This window comes from Netta rufina, assembly GCF_964035555.1.
Source record: "Netta rufina genome assembly, chromosome: 1".
In the NCBI taxonomy this organism is placed as follows: Eukaryota; Metazoa; Chordata; class Aves; order Anseriformes; family Anatidae; genus Netta; species Netta rufina.
Window position 1 is genome coordinate 173035957 of NC_140123.1, and position 14308 is coordinate 173050264.

Below are 14308 nucleotides of genomic sequence, written 5' to 3' on the forward strand. Positions count from 1 at the left end.
AAACTTTATACCAGCCTTGCAACATTTGATCTTATCTTCAACTGTTGGTAACAAAAAGAAGCTGTGTCTCATCACAGCAGCTTTGAATGTTCAAGGGAATAGGCAGCTGTATGAACATTCCCTTGCTCCACATCCTCTAAGCTATGCAAGGCTGTATAGTGTTATCCAGTCAATACAATTTAGGGGCAACCAGTTGGACTTACAGGTGCGTGTTTTCATAGTTAAAAAAAAAAAAAAAAAAAAAAAAAAAAAGGAAAAAGGGGCGACTGTAAGCAAGGTAAGTTATGTTTTCATGCAGACTAGATATTGTTTCTCAGGTACTTGGCTTACATTTTCAGTTTTGTCTCCTATGATAATAAGCCTGACAGAAATAACAAACTGAGCAGAGAAACAGTTGTCTTTAATTTAATATGTGACTGTGAGTGTTCTGAACTATGAAGTTATTCCTAGCCTAGAGGTGTTAGAAAGTGAGTAGCTGTTCTGGTATTCTTTCTCCAAGGATGTTAGCAGCCTCATGCTGAGAACATATTGTCTGCAATTCTGTAGCACGGAAAGTGGTTCTTCAGCTGCTGCAAAGGTGACAAAGAAAACAGTATGTGTTTTGAGAACATAAAAATATCAGTAATCACGGATATTACACCTTGAATTCATAGGTCTCTCTCTCTCTCTCTCACGCTTCCCCCCCCCCCAGAGGTCTTTAGACATCATTTCTTGTATGCTTAGAAATGTAGGATAATAGTCCAGAAAATCACTAGGACACTAGGAAACTTCCTAAAATAATCCACTGGACAGATACAAATCAACTTCCAGTTATCTTATATTTTAATCTTTGTTTTATTTATTCTGTGGTTCTATTTTAAAGATAAACTTTCTAAATATACAAGTTTTTCCAGAAAGCGTGTATGGACTTTTGAGAGAAATGATATAGGAGTGGAGGAAAGACTCCTGGGTGTGCAAATTCTGATTCTTCTTAAATTCGGTCATTTTTTTCATATTCCTTTCACCCACCCATCATGGGATAGCTAATGATTTTCACAGCCACATGTGATTGGTCAAAAGAATTATTCCCAAATGTATTCTTCCATACAGTGACTGAAAATTTCTTGGCAGAGATGAAATTATCTTAAGGACAGGTTGCGTGAAGTGAAAAAATCTATTCAGAAAGCTTGTTGATTCCTTCCAAGTGAAGAACTTAAGGTCTTTGGCAAAATCCATCATAAAGAGAATTCCCCATATTTAAAAACCTGATGTTTCTTCTGGTGGAATATATTCATGCACACTGAATTTCATGACTAACAGAGAGAGAACCCTCTCACCACCACCACCACGCCTCAAACTGTTTAACCTATAAACTTTGTGTTTGTCCTTTGAGATGGTTTGGGGCAAATAGAGGAAGAATTTGGACTGTGTTTAAAACACATAACTTTCACTAACATAACTTTCAATGAGCTGAGCCACTGAACTGAGCAACTTGCAGACCTGATGTAAGGCATTGGTTAGTTATTTTGTATTTTTTGTATTGTGGATGCTTAGCTATAAGCTGGAGAAAGTGGGGGGGAAAAAAGAAAAAAGAAAAAAAAAAAAAAAAGAGAGAGAGACAAGCAGCAAGCTATTTTCACCTCAGGCTCTCCAGGTAGCTGTCTGATCTGCACTTGGAGGAAAGTGAGAGAAACATTATCATGGAGGCCTCTCAGTGACTTCCTTTGGTAAACAGAAAACTCATTGCTAAGACTGATGACACAGATGTGGGAATAAGTTATTAACTGATATACAAAATGGAGTTGTAAATAGTTCCAAGGTGTTTCATGCTTGTTGATGATGCCCTTCAACACATGCAGAACTTCAAGCAGTCTGCTGGCTGCAAACTTGTGTTAATTTCAAATTCTTGAAGGCTATTAAGCATGTCACACTTTTGAAAGCCTGTGACTATAAACTTCTGTCAAAAGCCCACTTGCAACCCTCTACCAGCTGCACTGAATCTCCAGGTTGCTGCTGCTGCTTTTGTTAAAGCAGAGTTTAGGAATGAGTTTTTAGTATCTTTTCACTTGATCCCTGAATTGAGATCATTTAGTGAGATCATTTAGGCATTTGAGATCATTTAGGCAGTATTTCACATTTTCTTTTTGCATACTTTTTATATACAGATCTAGATCTGAGGATGGGAAGAGAAATATCTAGTTGTGTGAGGTAGTCATTTTCAATCAACTCAAGTTCTGAGTTTGATACAAAAAATCTAGTGTCCATGTAAATACAAAATGTCTGACTGTGAATTTTATTAATATCCAAAAATTAAAACTTTTGTTTGCAGTGTACATCAACCAGGTAAAAGAAAGAGATCATCAATACAATCTATTTTTTTTCATCTTTCAGAAGTGATGCATAGTGTATCTTTCTAAAACAATGCATTTCCTACAATATTACCCAAACACAATTGCATAGGATTTTTCTGGGTCTAGAGTAACAGAAAGTTCTTTCACTGGTGCTGTTTCACTTTGCATAAAATATTCACTGTTGAAAGACTTATAATCCAGGTGCTAGAGTCCATCCATGTGAAATGGAAGAAAAGATTACCAGTCACAGTGGCAGTAAAAATTACGTAGAGCAGAGAACAGCAATTCACTCACTAATCCTCAATTTTTTTTGGAAGACGGAATCATGAGTACCTTCACAGAATGTACAGGCAGAAGAACTGAATCTGTCTGTATGAATGAATAATATGATCATGAATGAAACCTGTTGTTTCATAAATAGTATCCAAATCTTCCTTTATTTCCATTCAAAAGGTCCAAAAAGTCATTGAGAACATGTGTTTTGTAATTAGGGCAAAGAAACACTTTTTCTGGGAAAAAAAAAAAAAAAGTTCAACCTAAATCATTTTTTTTCTCAATTATTCAGTTCAGTGATTGAACTGAATAATTGCACTGCCTAAATGCTACTCATTTATCATTGAGACCAAAATGGAATTGCAGTTATTAATCAAAGTATATTATGATGGTTGGCAAAATGAATCACTGTTCCTCCAAAATAAACTTTTTGTCAGTAAAAAAAGATATATGTATGACACTAAAAATTTTGCCATTTCTTTTGATGCCTAGCTATGGCTTTAGGGTTTAAAAGGACCGTTTCTGAAAATGTTTGTTTTGTGCAAAGTATGAGCACATAAAAGTTAATTATTTCTTTTACTGTTTGGTTTAAACTTATTTTAATAGCCATAAGACCTGACTGGGAGTATGTATTGTTGGTATAGAAGGCACCAAACTTTTCTAGTATCACAGTAAATTGGCAACAGTTTTATACAGAAAATGGACTCCCAGCTATTGCTTGATTTTCTATAATTGAACAATTTACAGGGAGGAAATTATATACATACATATATATATAATTACATTCAGATTAAAAAAGAAAAAAATAATAATAATAATAATAAAAAAACAGACATTGAAAGAAAAAAACTTCATATATTTTGTAAGAAAACAAAGCCTTGCAAAATACTGATAGATTCTGTTGAATATAAGTCAACAATATGCTGTGGTGGCTGAAAAAAACAACTATATCCTGAAGTGCATCAAGCACGACACTGCTAGCCAGTCAAGAGAAGGGATTGTCCCACTCAGCTCTAAACTGGTGTGACCTCACCTTGAGTACTGTGTGCAGTTTTGGGAGCCAAAGGACATAAAGAGTGTCCAAATCACACTGTGCAGAACCAGAAGTTGAACTTGATGATCCTCATGGCTCCTCTTGAAGGGAGCCATACCGTACCAAGATGGGGATGATATTACCACTTGAAAGTATTCAAATTAAAATTGAAAAAATCAAAGCAATAGCATCTTTATTATAATATAAATATATTGCAGTATATTAGAATGGCTTTTATGAAAGCTGAACAATATGTCCTCCAGTCATGCTTTTTTTTTTTTTTTTTTTTTTTTTTCCTTTATGGAGACATTGCCATTCCCAAGAATTTTCTGAGAGATTTTTATCACATATGGTATGACACTTCTTAATTTTCCAAGATGTTGGAAAAACAACAACATTTTTTCTTACAGTTTTTATTTAGGTGTTTGTGCTTTTGTTGCTGTTGCTGCTTCATTTTGTTTAGCTTTGATTTTCTTTTTAAATAAAATCAATGTCTAGCAGCTAAAATGTATCACTTTACTTGATGGGTATTTGTTTCAGCATGGCTAGTGCAGAAAAGTCAGGAGGAGAAGAGTACATGAAAGAGGAGAAACTACTTGGTTACCCTCCAGGTCAATTTACATATTAAACCTCTAAACAGATGATAAAGAAAAAAAAATACAGACTGAGGTCTCCATCTATCTTGCCACTGAACTATCAAAATACAAAGGCTCAGAAACAAGTACATTTGGTTAAGTGTCTATTGGTCATTGTCTATTAATCAGAAATATATTTTAGTCAAGCACCTGGATTCCTTGAGGCAACATAGGTTCAGCCATAGAAGTGATAGCAACAATGTCTTTGATCAAGCTTAAATATTATATTGACATGGAAAACAAATGGGAAAGAGCAGTATTGGACTACATTCATTCTGCCATTTCTTTTACCACTCTGTATCTTCAATTTTACTTTTAGTCTTTGTTTGGTCTATGTCTCAAAATTGATTATTTATGAATATTACACATATTGAAATATGTAAATATTATAAGAGGCTAGAATCTAAACAAGATCTAAATATAGTTTAGCTGAATCAACATTTCCATATCAAGAGAATTATTGATAACATTATTTTAAAATTTGTTTTGCAGTTATTAGAAATCTAAAAATAAAGGCCATTTGCTTTCATATTATTTATTTATTTATTTATTTTGTATTCAGTAATTCAACTTTCTTTAAAAATTTGGCACATTTGTTTGCTACTAGCTTTGTTCTTCCGTGTAGAAGGTTCATAAACTGTATGTAAAGGATATTAATCAATATCTCTAATTTTAAATACCCAATCACATTCTATAAATAGACACTAATTTAACTGGGGCAAGCAACCATAACATTAAGCCAATAGACAAATACATAAGACCTTAAACACTTAGAGAGATGAGAAGGAATAGAGTTTTCTATAACCAGCATTTCAAGCCAAATTCCTCTGAATTCAAGGACAAATTCCTCTTCTATATGAAAATGACTGTCAGTGATACATTAATGATATTGCATGTACATGGAATATAGAAAAACGTCCCAACCAGACTAGTGGGTGTCCAGACATTTTTTGAGTAATGTACAAGATTCAGTTGTAATTACAGAGGAGGTAGGGACAGCAAAGGGCTGGTAGCATCCTTCCTATACAGGAAAATTTTTAGTACTGTTTCTGTATGCAAGTGTAAGTGATTTTGAGATCTTAGCTAAATCTGAATAGTGACTCTATGAATATCTGCACATTTTAAAATTGCAAAAAAATTACTACTAAAGAATTAAATAATTAAAAAAAAAAAAAAAAAAAGGTCTTACATCTTCTCAGAAACTTTACATGGAAATTTTATTTTAATTTCTCTCTTTTTTTTTTTTTTTTTTTTTTTTTTTAAATTCTTATCATACACATTTTTTCCTTGTACTTTTCCATAAATATATATGGACAAACTGGACATTAGACACTAGTACAGGCCTGGAATAAAGGTTTATGAGCAAGAATGCATTTAAGTACAATTTAATGCAGTGCATAAGCATTTTACAGGGTTATATACATTATGAACAATGAATTTTGTCAGGTCAAAAATGCATTTGGCATGTAGAAAGAGAATGTTATCATCCACCCAGATGTCTTTGGAACATAAATAGCACCTCTAGCTAATAAATGATTGTCAAAACAAAACAAAAATAAAAGCCTAGCCAATATATTCAAGTAAAAACCATACAGTATTGCAAAATACAAAAAGGAAGAAAAAAAATTGTTAGTCAAAAACAATGGCTACTGCATGTTGAATTATTGCATAGCAATACCAAGTTCTATTGGTAGATTGTAGACACGGTGAACTTTCCAGGTAAGTGGTAAGCGGAAAATACACCTATGTCACACTTAAGGAAGGGTATTCATTTAAGTGCTTTATGTACCACTCTGAATATTTTCTCAAAAAAAGCCTTAAGGTAAAATGTTTTAAGAGTCAGAGACAAATGTAGACATTTCACTGACTTGCCTATTTGCAGACAAAATAAAAACAAAATGTGGAAAAGATACCAAAAATTGTCATTTTTTTATAGCCTCGTGTTCTGGAGAGTTTCCCATAATAATTTTATGGGAGTATTGTTTGCAGGGCCTTCAGTATCCTCATTTTCCATAGTTTTTACAAGAGTATCATGTCCATCAATTTTTCATATGATCTTGTCCTACATACTACAATAGAAGAAAAATCAGTCTATATTTTACAGTCTATTCAGAGATCAAGTAGATAATACTTCCACAGCAAAACCAACCAACCAACCTCTCTAAAATGGAGGATTTCTGCTGTCTAACAACAATGATAATTCTCGATTATTTTAAGCCAGGTGAATCATTATTGAAATATCAGTGTTATGGAATATTTCAGTTTTCTGAATGAATTTCTAATATAAATGAAACCACCAGAAACTGAGAAATAATAAAATATACTCTTGTAGAAAACATTTAAAATTTTCTGTCATTTGCTGAAGTCTTTTATCTGTTTACAAATACGTTTATCAGGCACAGTATGCAACTTACTCTAAAACATTATATATATTTTATATATACACAAATATATATAATATATATAAATTAGAGTTGTATATATAGGGGAATACATATATACACACATACACATGTGTGTGTCTATATTCCCATATATATTTATTAATATGTACATTCCAAAAGACACAAACTACTTGCTCTGGAAAGAAGAATGGGGGGCAAAAAAAGGGAAGAAAAAAAAAAAAAAAAAACAACAACAACTGTTGAAGGAAGGCTTGATTGGAAGGAAATAGATAATTTCCTTAGGGGCTGAACAGATTAGATCAGATATATATTCAAATATATCCCCTATATTTATAATCTACATTCAGAATGTTTTTTGTTTTGTTTTTGTTTATTTACAGACTATTAAAACAATACATATTGTGCGTTAACTTAGGGACTGAGTCATTAGGAATATTATGCAGGGATAGCTAAATTTGCCAGTTGCAACAAATCTTGCATTTGCTGTTTTATATCTGACATTCCTGAGATTTGATATGGAGAAAATAAGGCTGAAGCCTCCACTGAAGCCAGATCATTTCCAATGTTTCATAAAGTTCTTTCACTTTGATAGTTTGTTTATATTGGCTTCAGTGGACTCTGTACTAGGTCCTAGAAGGCAAGAATGGTTTGCAGACTAAAAAGAGTATCTTTGAAGAAACAATCATCTCTGGTTTTGTAAAGATGATATGAACAACAATCATTTTTCCTTGGCCCCAGTGCAATATTTTGTGATCATCTTCCCCAACTACCCCACAAAGGGAAAGAAAGTTAAAATTCTGTATGACTTCCAAATCAAATAATTTTATTTATTTATTTTTAGGGGTGACGAAGAATGTGAAATATTCTGTAATACTTTTTAGAAATGTGTGGAGGTATTAATCATGTAATGTTTCCATTTAGTTGATTCCATTAATTCAGAAATTGGGGAAAAAGAAAAAAACAAAGGCAACATCATCTCAAAGAAAGGGCTTTGGATACTTAAATGATACTTTTTACACTTCATTTTTTTTTCTTTTAATGACACTTTTTACACCAGTTCCGTACTGTAAAAACTATACCAGTATGGCTTAAGTCTTCATACTTACTAAAACCTATTCCAATTGATTTAAAGAATTTGGTCATCAGTACGCACTGCCTTAGAATATAATAGAATATAACTGTAAGCCAAAAATATTGGGGAGACTTTATAATATTCTGTATGTTTTACCACTATGCTTTTGTTAGCTGTATTCTTCCAGGGTCATGCAAGTCGCCAAACTGTAATTGAGAGGTAGATGACAGAGAAAAAAATGATTGCAAAATAATAACATGCAATTTATGTTGAAATTATATAGCAATACTTCTGCAAATTGTGATTTAAAAGGTGTCTATACATGCAAATGCTTTTAAAGTATATATGCACAAATATCAGAAAAGTACCCACTCCCCCAAAAAATCCAGAGAGCCTTGTTAAAATTGATGTCATCTCTGATAACAATAAGTATTTTTAAAAATTCCCTTTATATTCCTCAGTGTGAATAGAAAAATAGTAATCTATAGAGAAACTAACAAAAATTGCCATTTTTTAGGCAAAATTGTCAGTATCAATTACAGCAAGTTCATCTAAAAAAAAAAAAAAAAAAAAAAGTAATTTGCTTTGTTTAATGAAATCCTGATGGCAGCACCCAATTTAGCTATGTTGTATCTGTAGCTTACCAAATATCTGAATAATACCACCCCACAACCACACAGACTTGAAAGCAGCAAGTGAAAAACATTACTTAGGCAATTGAGGAAAGACAATGAAAAGAAAGCATTTAACAGAAGTCACTACATGCCAGGTACAAGATCTTTGTGTCACATCAGAATGGAAAACTGGGGGTGGGCAGAACCTTCAAGAGCAATGAGAGTGGAAATGAAATTATAAAAATTGCAATTAGGTATGCATTTCTAATGGGAAATAAAATCAGTATGATTTCTACATGGGTAAAACTAAGTAAGATTAATCCTACTTCTTAAGTGAGTATAAGATGCATTGTTGCTTCATGGAATCTTTATGAGCAGTTGTACAAAAGTTGTACATTTGAAACTCCTCATTTGCCAGCACAGCTTGTGACTCTACAGAGTTCTCTGGGAGAAGTTTCAAACAATTATATACACACTGTCAAGTTTTTGTTTTGTTTTGTTTTTTGTTGCTTTTTTTTTTTTTTTAAGTACATTGGATGCTGGCATGAAAAAAAATAAAATTAAATTAATGTGAATTTTAATTCATGAAGTTAGTGAAATTGCTGTCATCAACTTCAGCACCAAGTAACATTGAATTTATTCTCATAAGAAGAAAGTAAATAAAAACAAACAAACAAAAAAATCTATTTGAAGATAACTTTTTCCAAAACAGTTCACAAATCACACTCCTGAAATAAAAGCATTGCAGTCTAACTACTTATGCTACAACATTTCTTATAAAAAAAATACTTTTGTGAACTTGAGGGAGATACAGAACTGGCAACAATTGCAAGCACAGTTGAATGGTGAGAAGTGGCAAGGGTGAACGTTTGTTCTTGAACAAGTACTGAGAATTATTGGTGAAAAGTCTTTCTCTGGAGTTGGAAAGGGCAATGCAGAAGAACCCTCCAGCTACTAGAGAAGTATGCTCCCCCAAAAAAATAAAGAGATAAAAGTACCTGGATATGTACTCTGAAGTATTTGAAATTTAACCTTGATGTTAAAAAGGAAAAATATGATTGATGTAGGTTCAACCTCCTTTCCTACAAATTTTAAGATTTTGGCATTACTTGATTGATCAGATACAATTAAGATGATAATTTAACTCAGTGACACTATGGCAGAGGTTTGAAGAGGCTGAAGTATAAAGGAGGTTAAGACCAACTCAGGATTTGCTTGCATTGACTGACAGAGACTACAGACTCTGTACTGCCTAACATGCATGTGGTACATCTTCAAATTTGAGAGCACATTTCTTGATTATAGGGCAGAGGCATCTCTTAATCTAGACCCTGCAGTGGTGCACACTGGAGGCTGAGGTAACTAGGAGGGTTTAGAGAGACAGCCAGGTCTCATTCTGAAAGCAGAATTATAAAGAAATGATATGCAGTAAAAATTAGTGCTAGTAAGAATGATATTCAGCGGGTTGTAAGGAAGTTATACTCATTTTGAGACTGCTGCTTAATATAGAATTGATGCAAGGCTATTTGTTATTACTTTTAGAAATAAGACCTACATATTCAAAGCAATTGCCTCTTTATAAGCTGTTACTTGGAAGACATAGTTTTTTAATTCCAGGCAGTTTTTGCATAGATATGGTTCCAATCTTCTTCAACCCACCACAGATTCAGAATTCCATAATACTCATAGAATCATAGAATGGCTCGGGTTGGAAGAGACTTCAAAGATCATGTAATTCCAACCCCCTGCCATAGGCAGGGATGCCCCCACTAGACCAGGTTGCTCAGGGCCTCTGTATCAAGTGTATTCTGATTTTTTGTTTTGTTGCCAGTTTTAAGAGGAAAAATAATGAAAGAGGTGTAAAGAAATGTTTCGCTTGAGTCAGTTCACGTTTTATATTGTTTCAGTTACTTGCTACATCATTTTACCTTATTGTATGATTAAAAATCATACATTGGTGAGTGGTGGTGAAGCAGCTCTTTCATTCCTAACATAATTTACTGGTAATAAAAGAGCAAGAGCTCTGCAGAGGGTTGTGTTTATATAAATTTTGATTTCCTTTGAGACAGGAACATCATTTTTGTTACTCATGGTCAGGTGTGTCTATGGCTCAAAGAAGCTTGTTTTTCCCTTATTTCCTATGCCATGTGTATTCTGCAATCCTGCACAGAACAGATTAGATGCCTGCATGTTTCCTAAGAGCCTTTTTGCCCTTTTTTATCATCTTTCTTCTGAGTCTCTTATTTACCCAACAGCATCTTTTAACAGGCTTAAATCAAAAGATGATGCTGTCTTCTACCCTGTATTTTTTTTTGTATTTTTTGTATTTTTTTTTTTTTCCCAAAGAGATAATGAGCACCTCAGTTATTTTGGCTCATTCAAGTACTCAAGAAAGGCTTCAAATCCTTTCAAATAATCTCTGCTTTTCTACCACTTGCTGTCAAGAATAGAAAGAACAGAGTAATGTTCCTGATGACTACTCTTTAGCTGAAGTTTCGGTTCATCTTTTGCAATCCAACCTTTATAGCTGATATTCCTAACTCTATGAAAGCTTAGTGCTTATGAAACTCTTCCTCTCTTTCTGATTCTGGGCATGTAGGGCCTTCACAGACTGGATCCTAGAATTCACCCATTATGCCCATATAGCCAAAATGAGAGAAATGCTTTTACCTCATGGGGTGTTGGCAGGACTACATCCTGGAAAGAGGTGTTTATTTGTTCTCTGGAACTGAGGGTTGGCAAAGGAACTGGAATTTTACTGAGATTAAATCATTTTCCTTTACACAGTTCATTGCTCAAATCCGAACATGTAACCCTTATTTTCTCCCAAAACTCTGAAATGCAACTATTTTCTTGTTAGTGTACCTACAGAACATATAGGAGGTGTTTAATTTTCCTGCACATAATTAGGTAAAAAGAAGACATTTATTTCTGTACCATGTTGCCAGTAGATTCATGATGTCTCTTCCCCAAAACTGCTGAGATAATGAAAAAGATCAGCACTACTGTGGAAAATCATAGTGGAATATCAAGATGATAACCCTGCAAAACAGAGGCAAGCACTATCAATATTTTTTGGAAAAAAAAAAAAAAAAAAAAAGAAAGGAATTAAGATAATTGTATTGAACACTATTCTTAAGAAACTGCTTTCTCAAAAGCAGTAACATCTGCTAGTTTTTACTATTGTTCTTCTTTTGTTATTGGCACTTCAAAGTGTGTTTAAAACATCTGTTAGTCCAACATATTTGCAACTTTTTGATATTTAAAAGAGGGCTAAAATGAATGATACTATTTTTTCCTAAACTGAATGTACGTGTATCCTGCATAAACAGTGCATGTTTTAGGAATCAGACCCTTAATTTTCACAACATCCAAAGTATTTATATACAACACTCCAAAACAAATATCACCCTTCCTCACCTATAAATAGAATAAAAGTACTTTAATTTCATACCTTCAGAAGATTGCAATGCGAAATCATTTTTGTAAAGTAAAATTTTAGGCTTTGTTTTCCTTTACATAAAGGATGAGGAAAAATTATGTACATTTTAATTGGTGTAAGTGAATGTGTGAAACCATAGACACAAGATCAAATACCCTGCACAAAAAAATGATATGTCGATACAAAGCTCCCAGAGTGGCACTGTCAATGTGCCTTGCAGCATTTTTGTTTAAATCAGCAATATGAAAAAGAAGTAGCTTTTTACTAAATGCATAGGAAAAGGAGATGAGAACTAGCATGAAGTTACCTGTCTGCAAGGATCAGGATCAGTTAGACCTTTTATCTCCTCTTAGGAGACCATCAACTGATGACTTGCCAATAAAGCCAAGCAGTTACATTGATGCCACTGCCATGAAACTGGTTCAGGCCACAAAAGACAAGGGTGGCCTGGATCCTTTTAACATCAGCAGGTTAAATCTAGTCAGCAGGGTTAATCTAGTCCCTGTAGAAAGAAGGCTTCACAGTCTGGTCCAGTTCCTTCAACCATACAGGAATACGCAACTGAACAAACTAATTGATGCTCCTGTTAGCAATGTAAATCCTGGTTCAAAATTGTTTCATTTAGGTTAGTTCAAATTAGTGAGCTGTGTTCAAATATATTTGTTGAAGTACAACATAGCCACCTATCACAGGAGGAAATAACCTCCAGAATATATTCTAATTCAGCTGTTTATTGCATTTTAGAGATGGTGCCCAACAGTTGTTTGTCTTCCAACCTTAACTTTTACATCCATATTATAATTCTTTATACAGGTGTAATGTATATTTTGATCATACATTTGTATATTTTGAGCATACAAATGAGAAAAAAACTTTTCCATTGTGCTTCACTCAGGTACTCTTGTTTCCTTTCAAACAGACCTTTGAGCTTACATTTGTTTTTGACGTAAGTGGTAAGTACAGTTTGGCCAGATTTTTTTTGCAGACATTAACAATAAGGGTGAACAAAAAGTATCCTCCAATATAAGAGTAAGAGATACTTTTGTATTAGATGTACTTTTGAAACAAAACTGTCACTGGAAGTCTTACGTGTGGTTTACCTGACTCTTGATTGTCCAGAGTCATAGTTTGGATGGGCTCATTGCATGGAGTCACTACCTCTGTAACCTCAATTTTGTATCTCTGAAATAAATAATCTGTAGATAGTAATTTAACTTGGAGTCTTGCCATGGGGCAAAAATCTGTTCCCATCCAATATTGTGACTGATCATTATTACCAGAAAACCTGTCCTGTGTGTTGAAGGCATATTTCTAATGGAAGTCATAAATGTTGCCTTCTGAGATACATTGCAGATTAAATATTGGTTTCTCTTTCTGAAGGATCTTCAAGAGCTTTGTCTGCTCTGCTGGCAGCATCTTCGTTCTCATTGTTTGTTAATGGTTCTGCCTCCTTTGAGTCAGCGTTCTTCTCGGCTTTCTGCTTTTCATCTTCTAACTTCTTCTCTTTTGCCAAAAGCCTATAGTTAATGGCATTACCAATGAACAACCAGATGCTGGCCACAATCACAATCACTCCACAGACAAAATACATGTATCGATATTCACCAGTAACATCCACTAACCAGCCTGGAATAGAAAAAACAAGAGGAGAGATGCATTTTTAGAATAGAATACTCAATACAATACAAATATTTCCTCAGGAAAATATTTATATATGGCCTGGTTTTGAAGTTGGAGCAGAAAAGCTTTTTCAATGCATTCAAATTCTATAAAATACAGAGTGGACCTCTAACAAAACCTGTATTAACCAAACTACCAGTTGTCACTGGAATCAAACACAACAATAAAATATTGAAGAATGAAATGAGTAAAGCTTAATGAATAATGATAGACATTTCCATTTTTTTTCATTTTCATTTTTTCATTGTCTTATTATTTTATTCACCTCCTAATTTTGTTTCCTATTGTTTTGGAGTGACTGTCTGACACTCATAGAAGCTGCATAAAGACAATAGGATGAGGAGGAATGTGCCTTCTTAGGCTGCTGTCACTGTGCATCAAGTGCTTGCTTTTCATTTTTATTTTCCAGTGAGTGGTGAAAGAGATAGAAAGGCTTGTCCCTTCAGCCATCATCTTCAGCTGCTGAGTTTAGATGAAGCCTGTACCTTAAAATTATATTCACAACTCTCAGATTAGTTTGGTCACAACAACGAAAATAAAATCTAAGTGTGGTTCCACTTTATTAGCCATTCTTTCTGATTTTTTCAACTCCCTAATCAACATCTGTACATACCCAAGTAGTTAGCTCTGAACTCAGCTACACTAGCACTGAAATTCAAAAGATAACCTGCCCATTACAATGTATCTATTTAGATGCTTTTACTGGGTTGCAGCCATAATGCCGTAATTCACCTGAGACACACTTACAAGCCATCAAACTATTTTAGTCTTTTCTCTATTTCACTAACCTAGTATTAGGAAACACTCAAGTAGCACTGCAAGTG

The 14308-nt window shown here is 33.8% G+C and overlaps 1 protein-coding gene across 1 annotated transcript in view; it reads right to left on the reverse strand.

Moving 5' to 3' along the window:
- Positions 1–13158: 13158 nt before the first annotated feature.
- SLC16A7 (solute carrier family 16 member 7) overlaps positions 13159–14308 on the reverse strand; it is a gene marked incomplete at its 3' end in the record, with an annotated part of 78042 nt that continues 76892 nt past the window's right edge. Inside the window, exon 5 of the mRNA XM_084306378.1 lies at positions 13159–13430. Coding sequence (XP_084162504.1) covers positions 13159–13430 — 272 coding nt within the window. The remainder of the gene's footprint in view (positions 13431–14308) is intronic.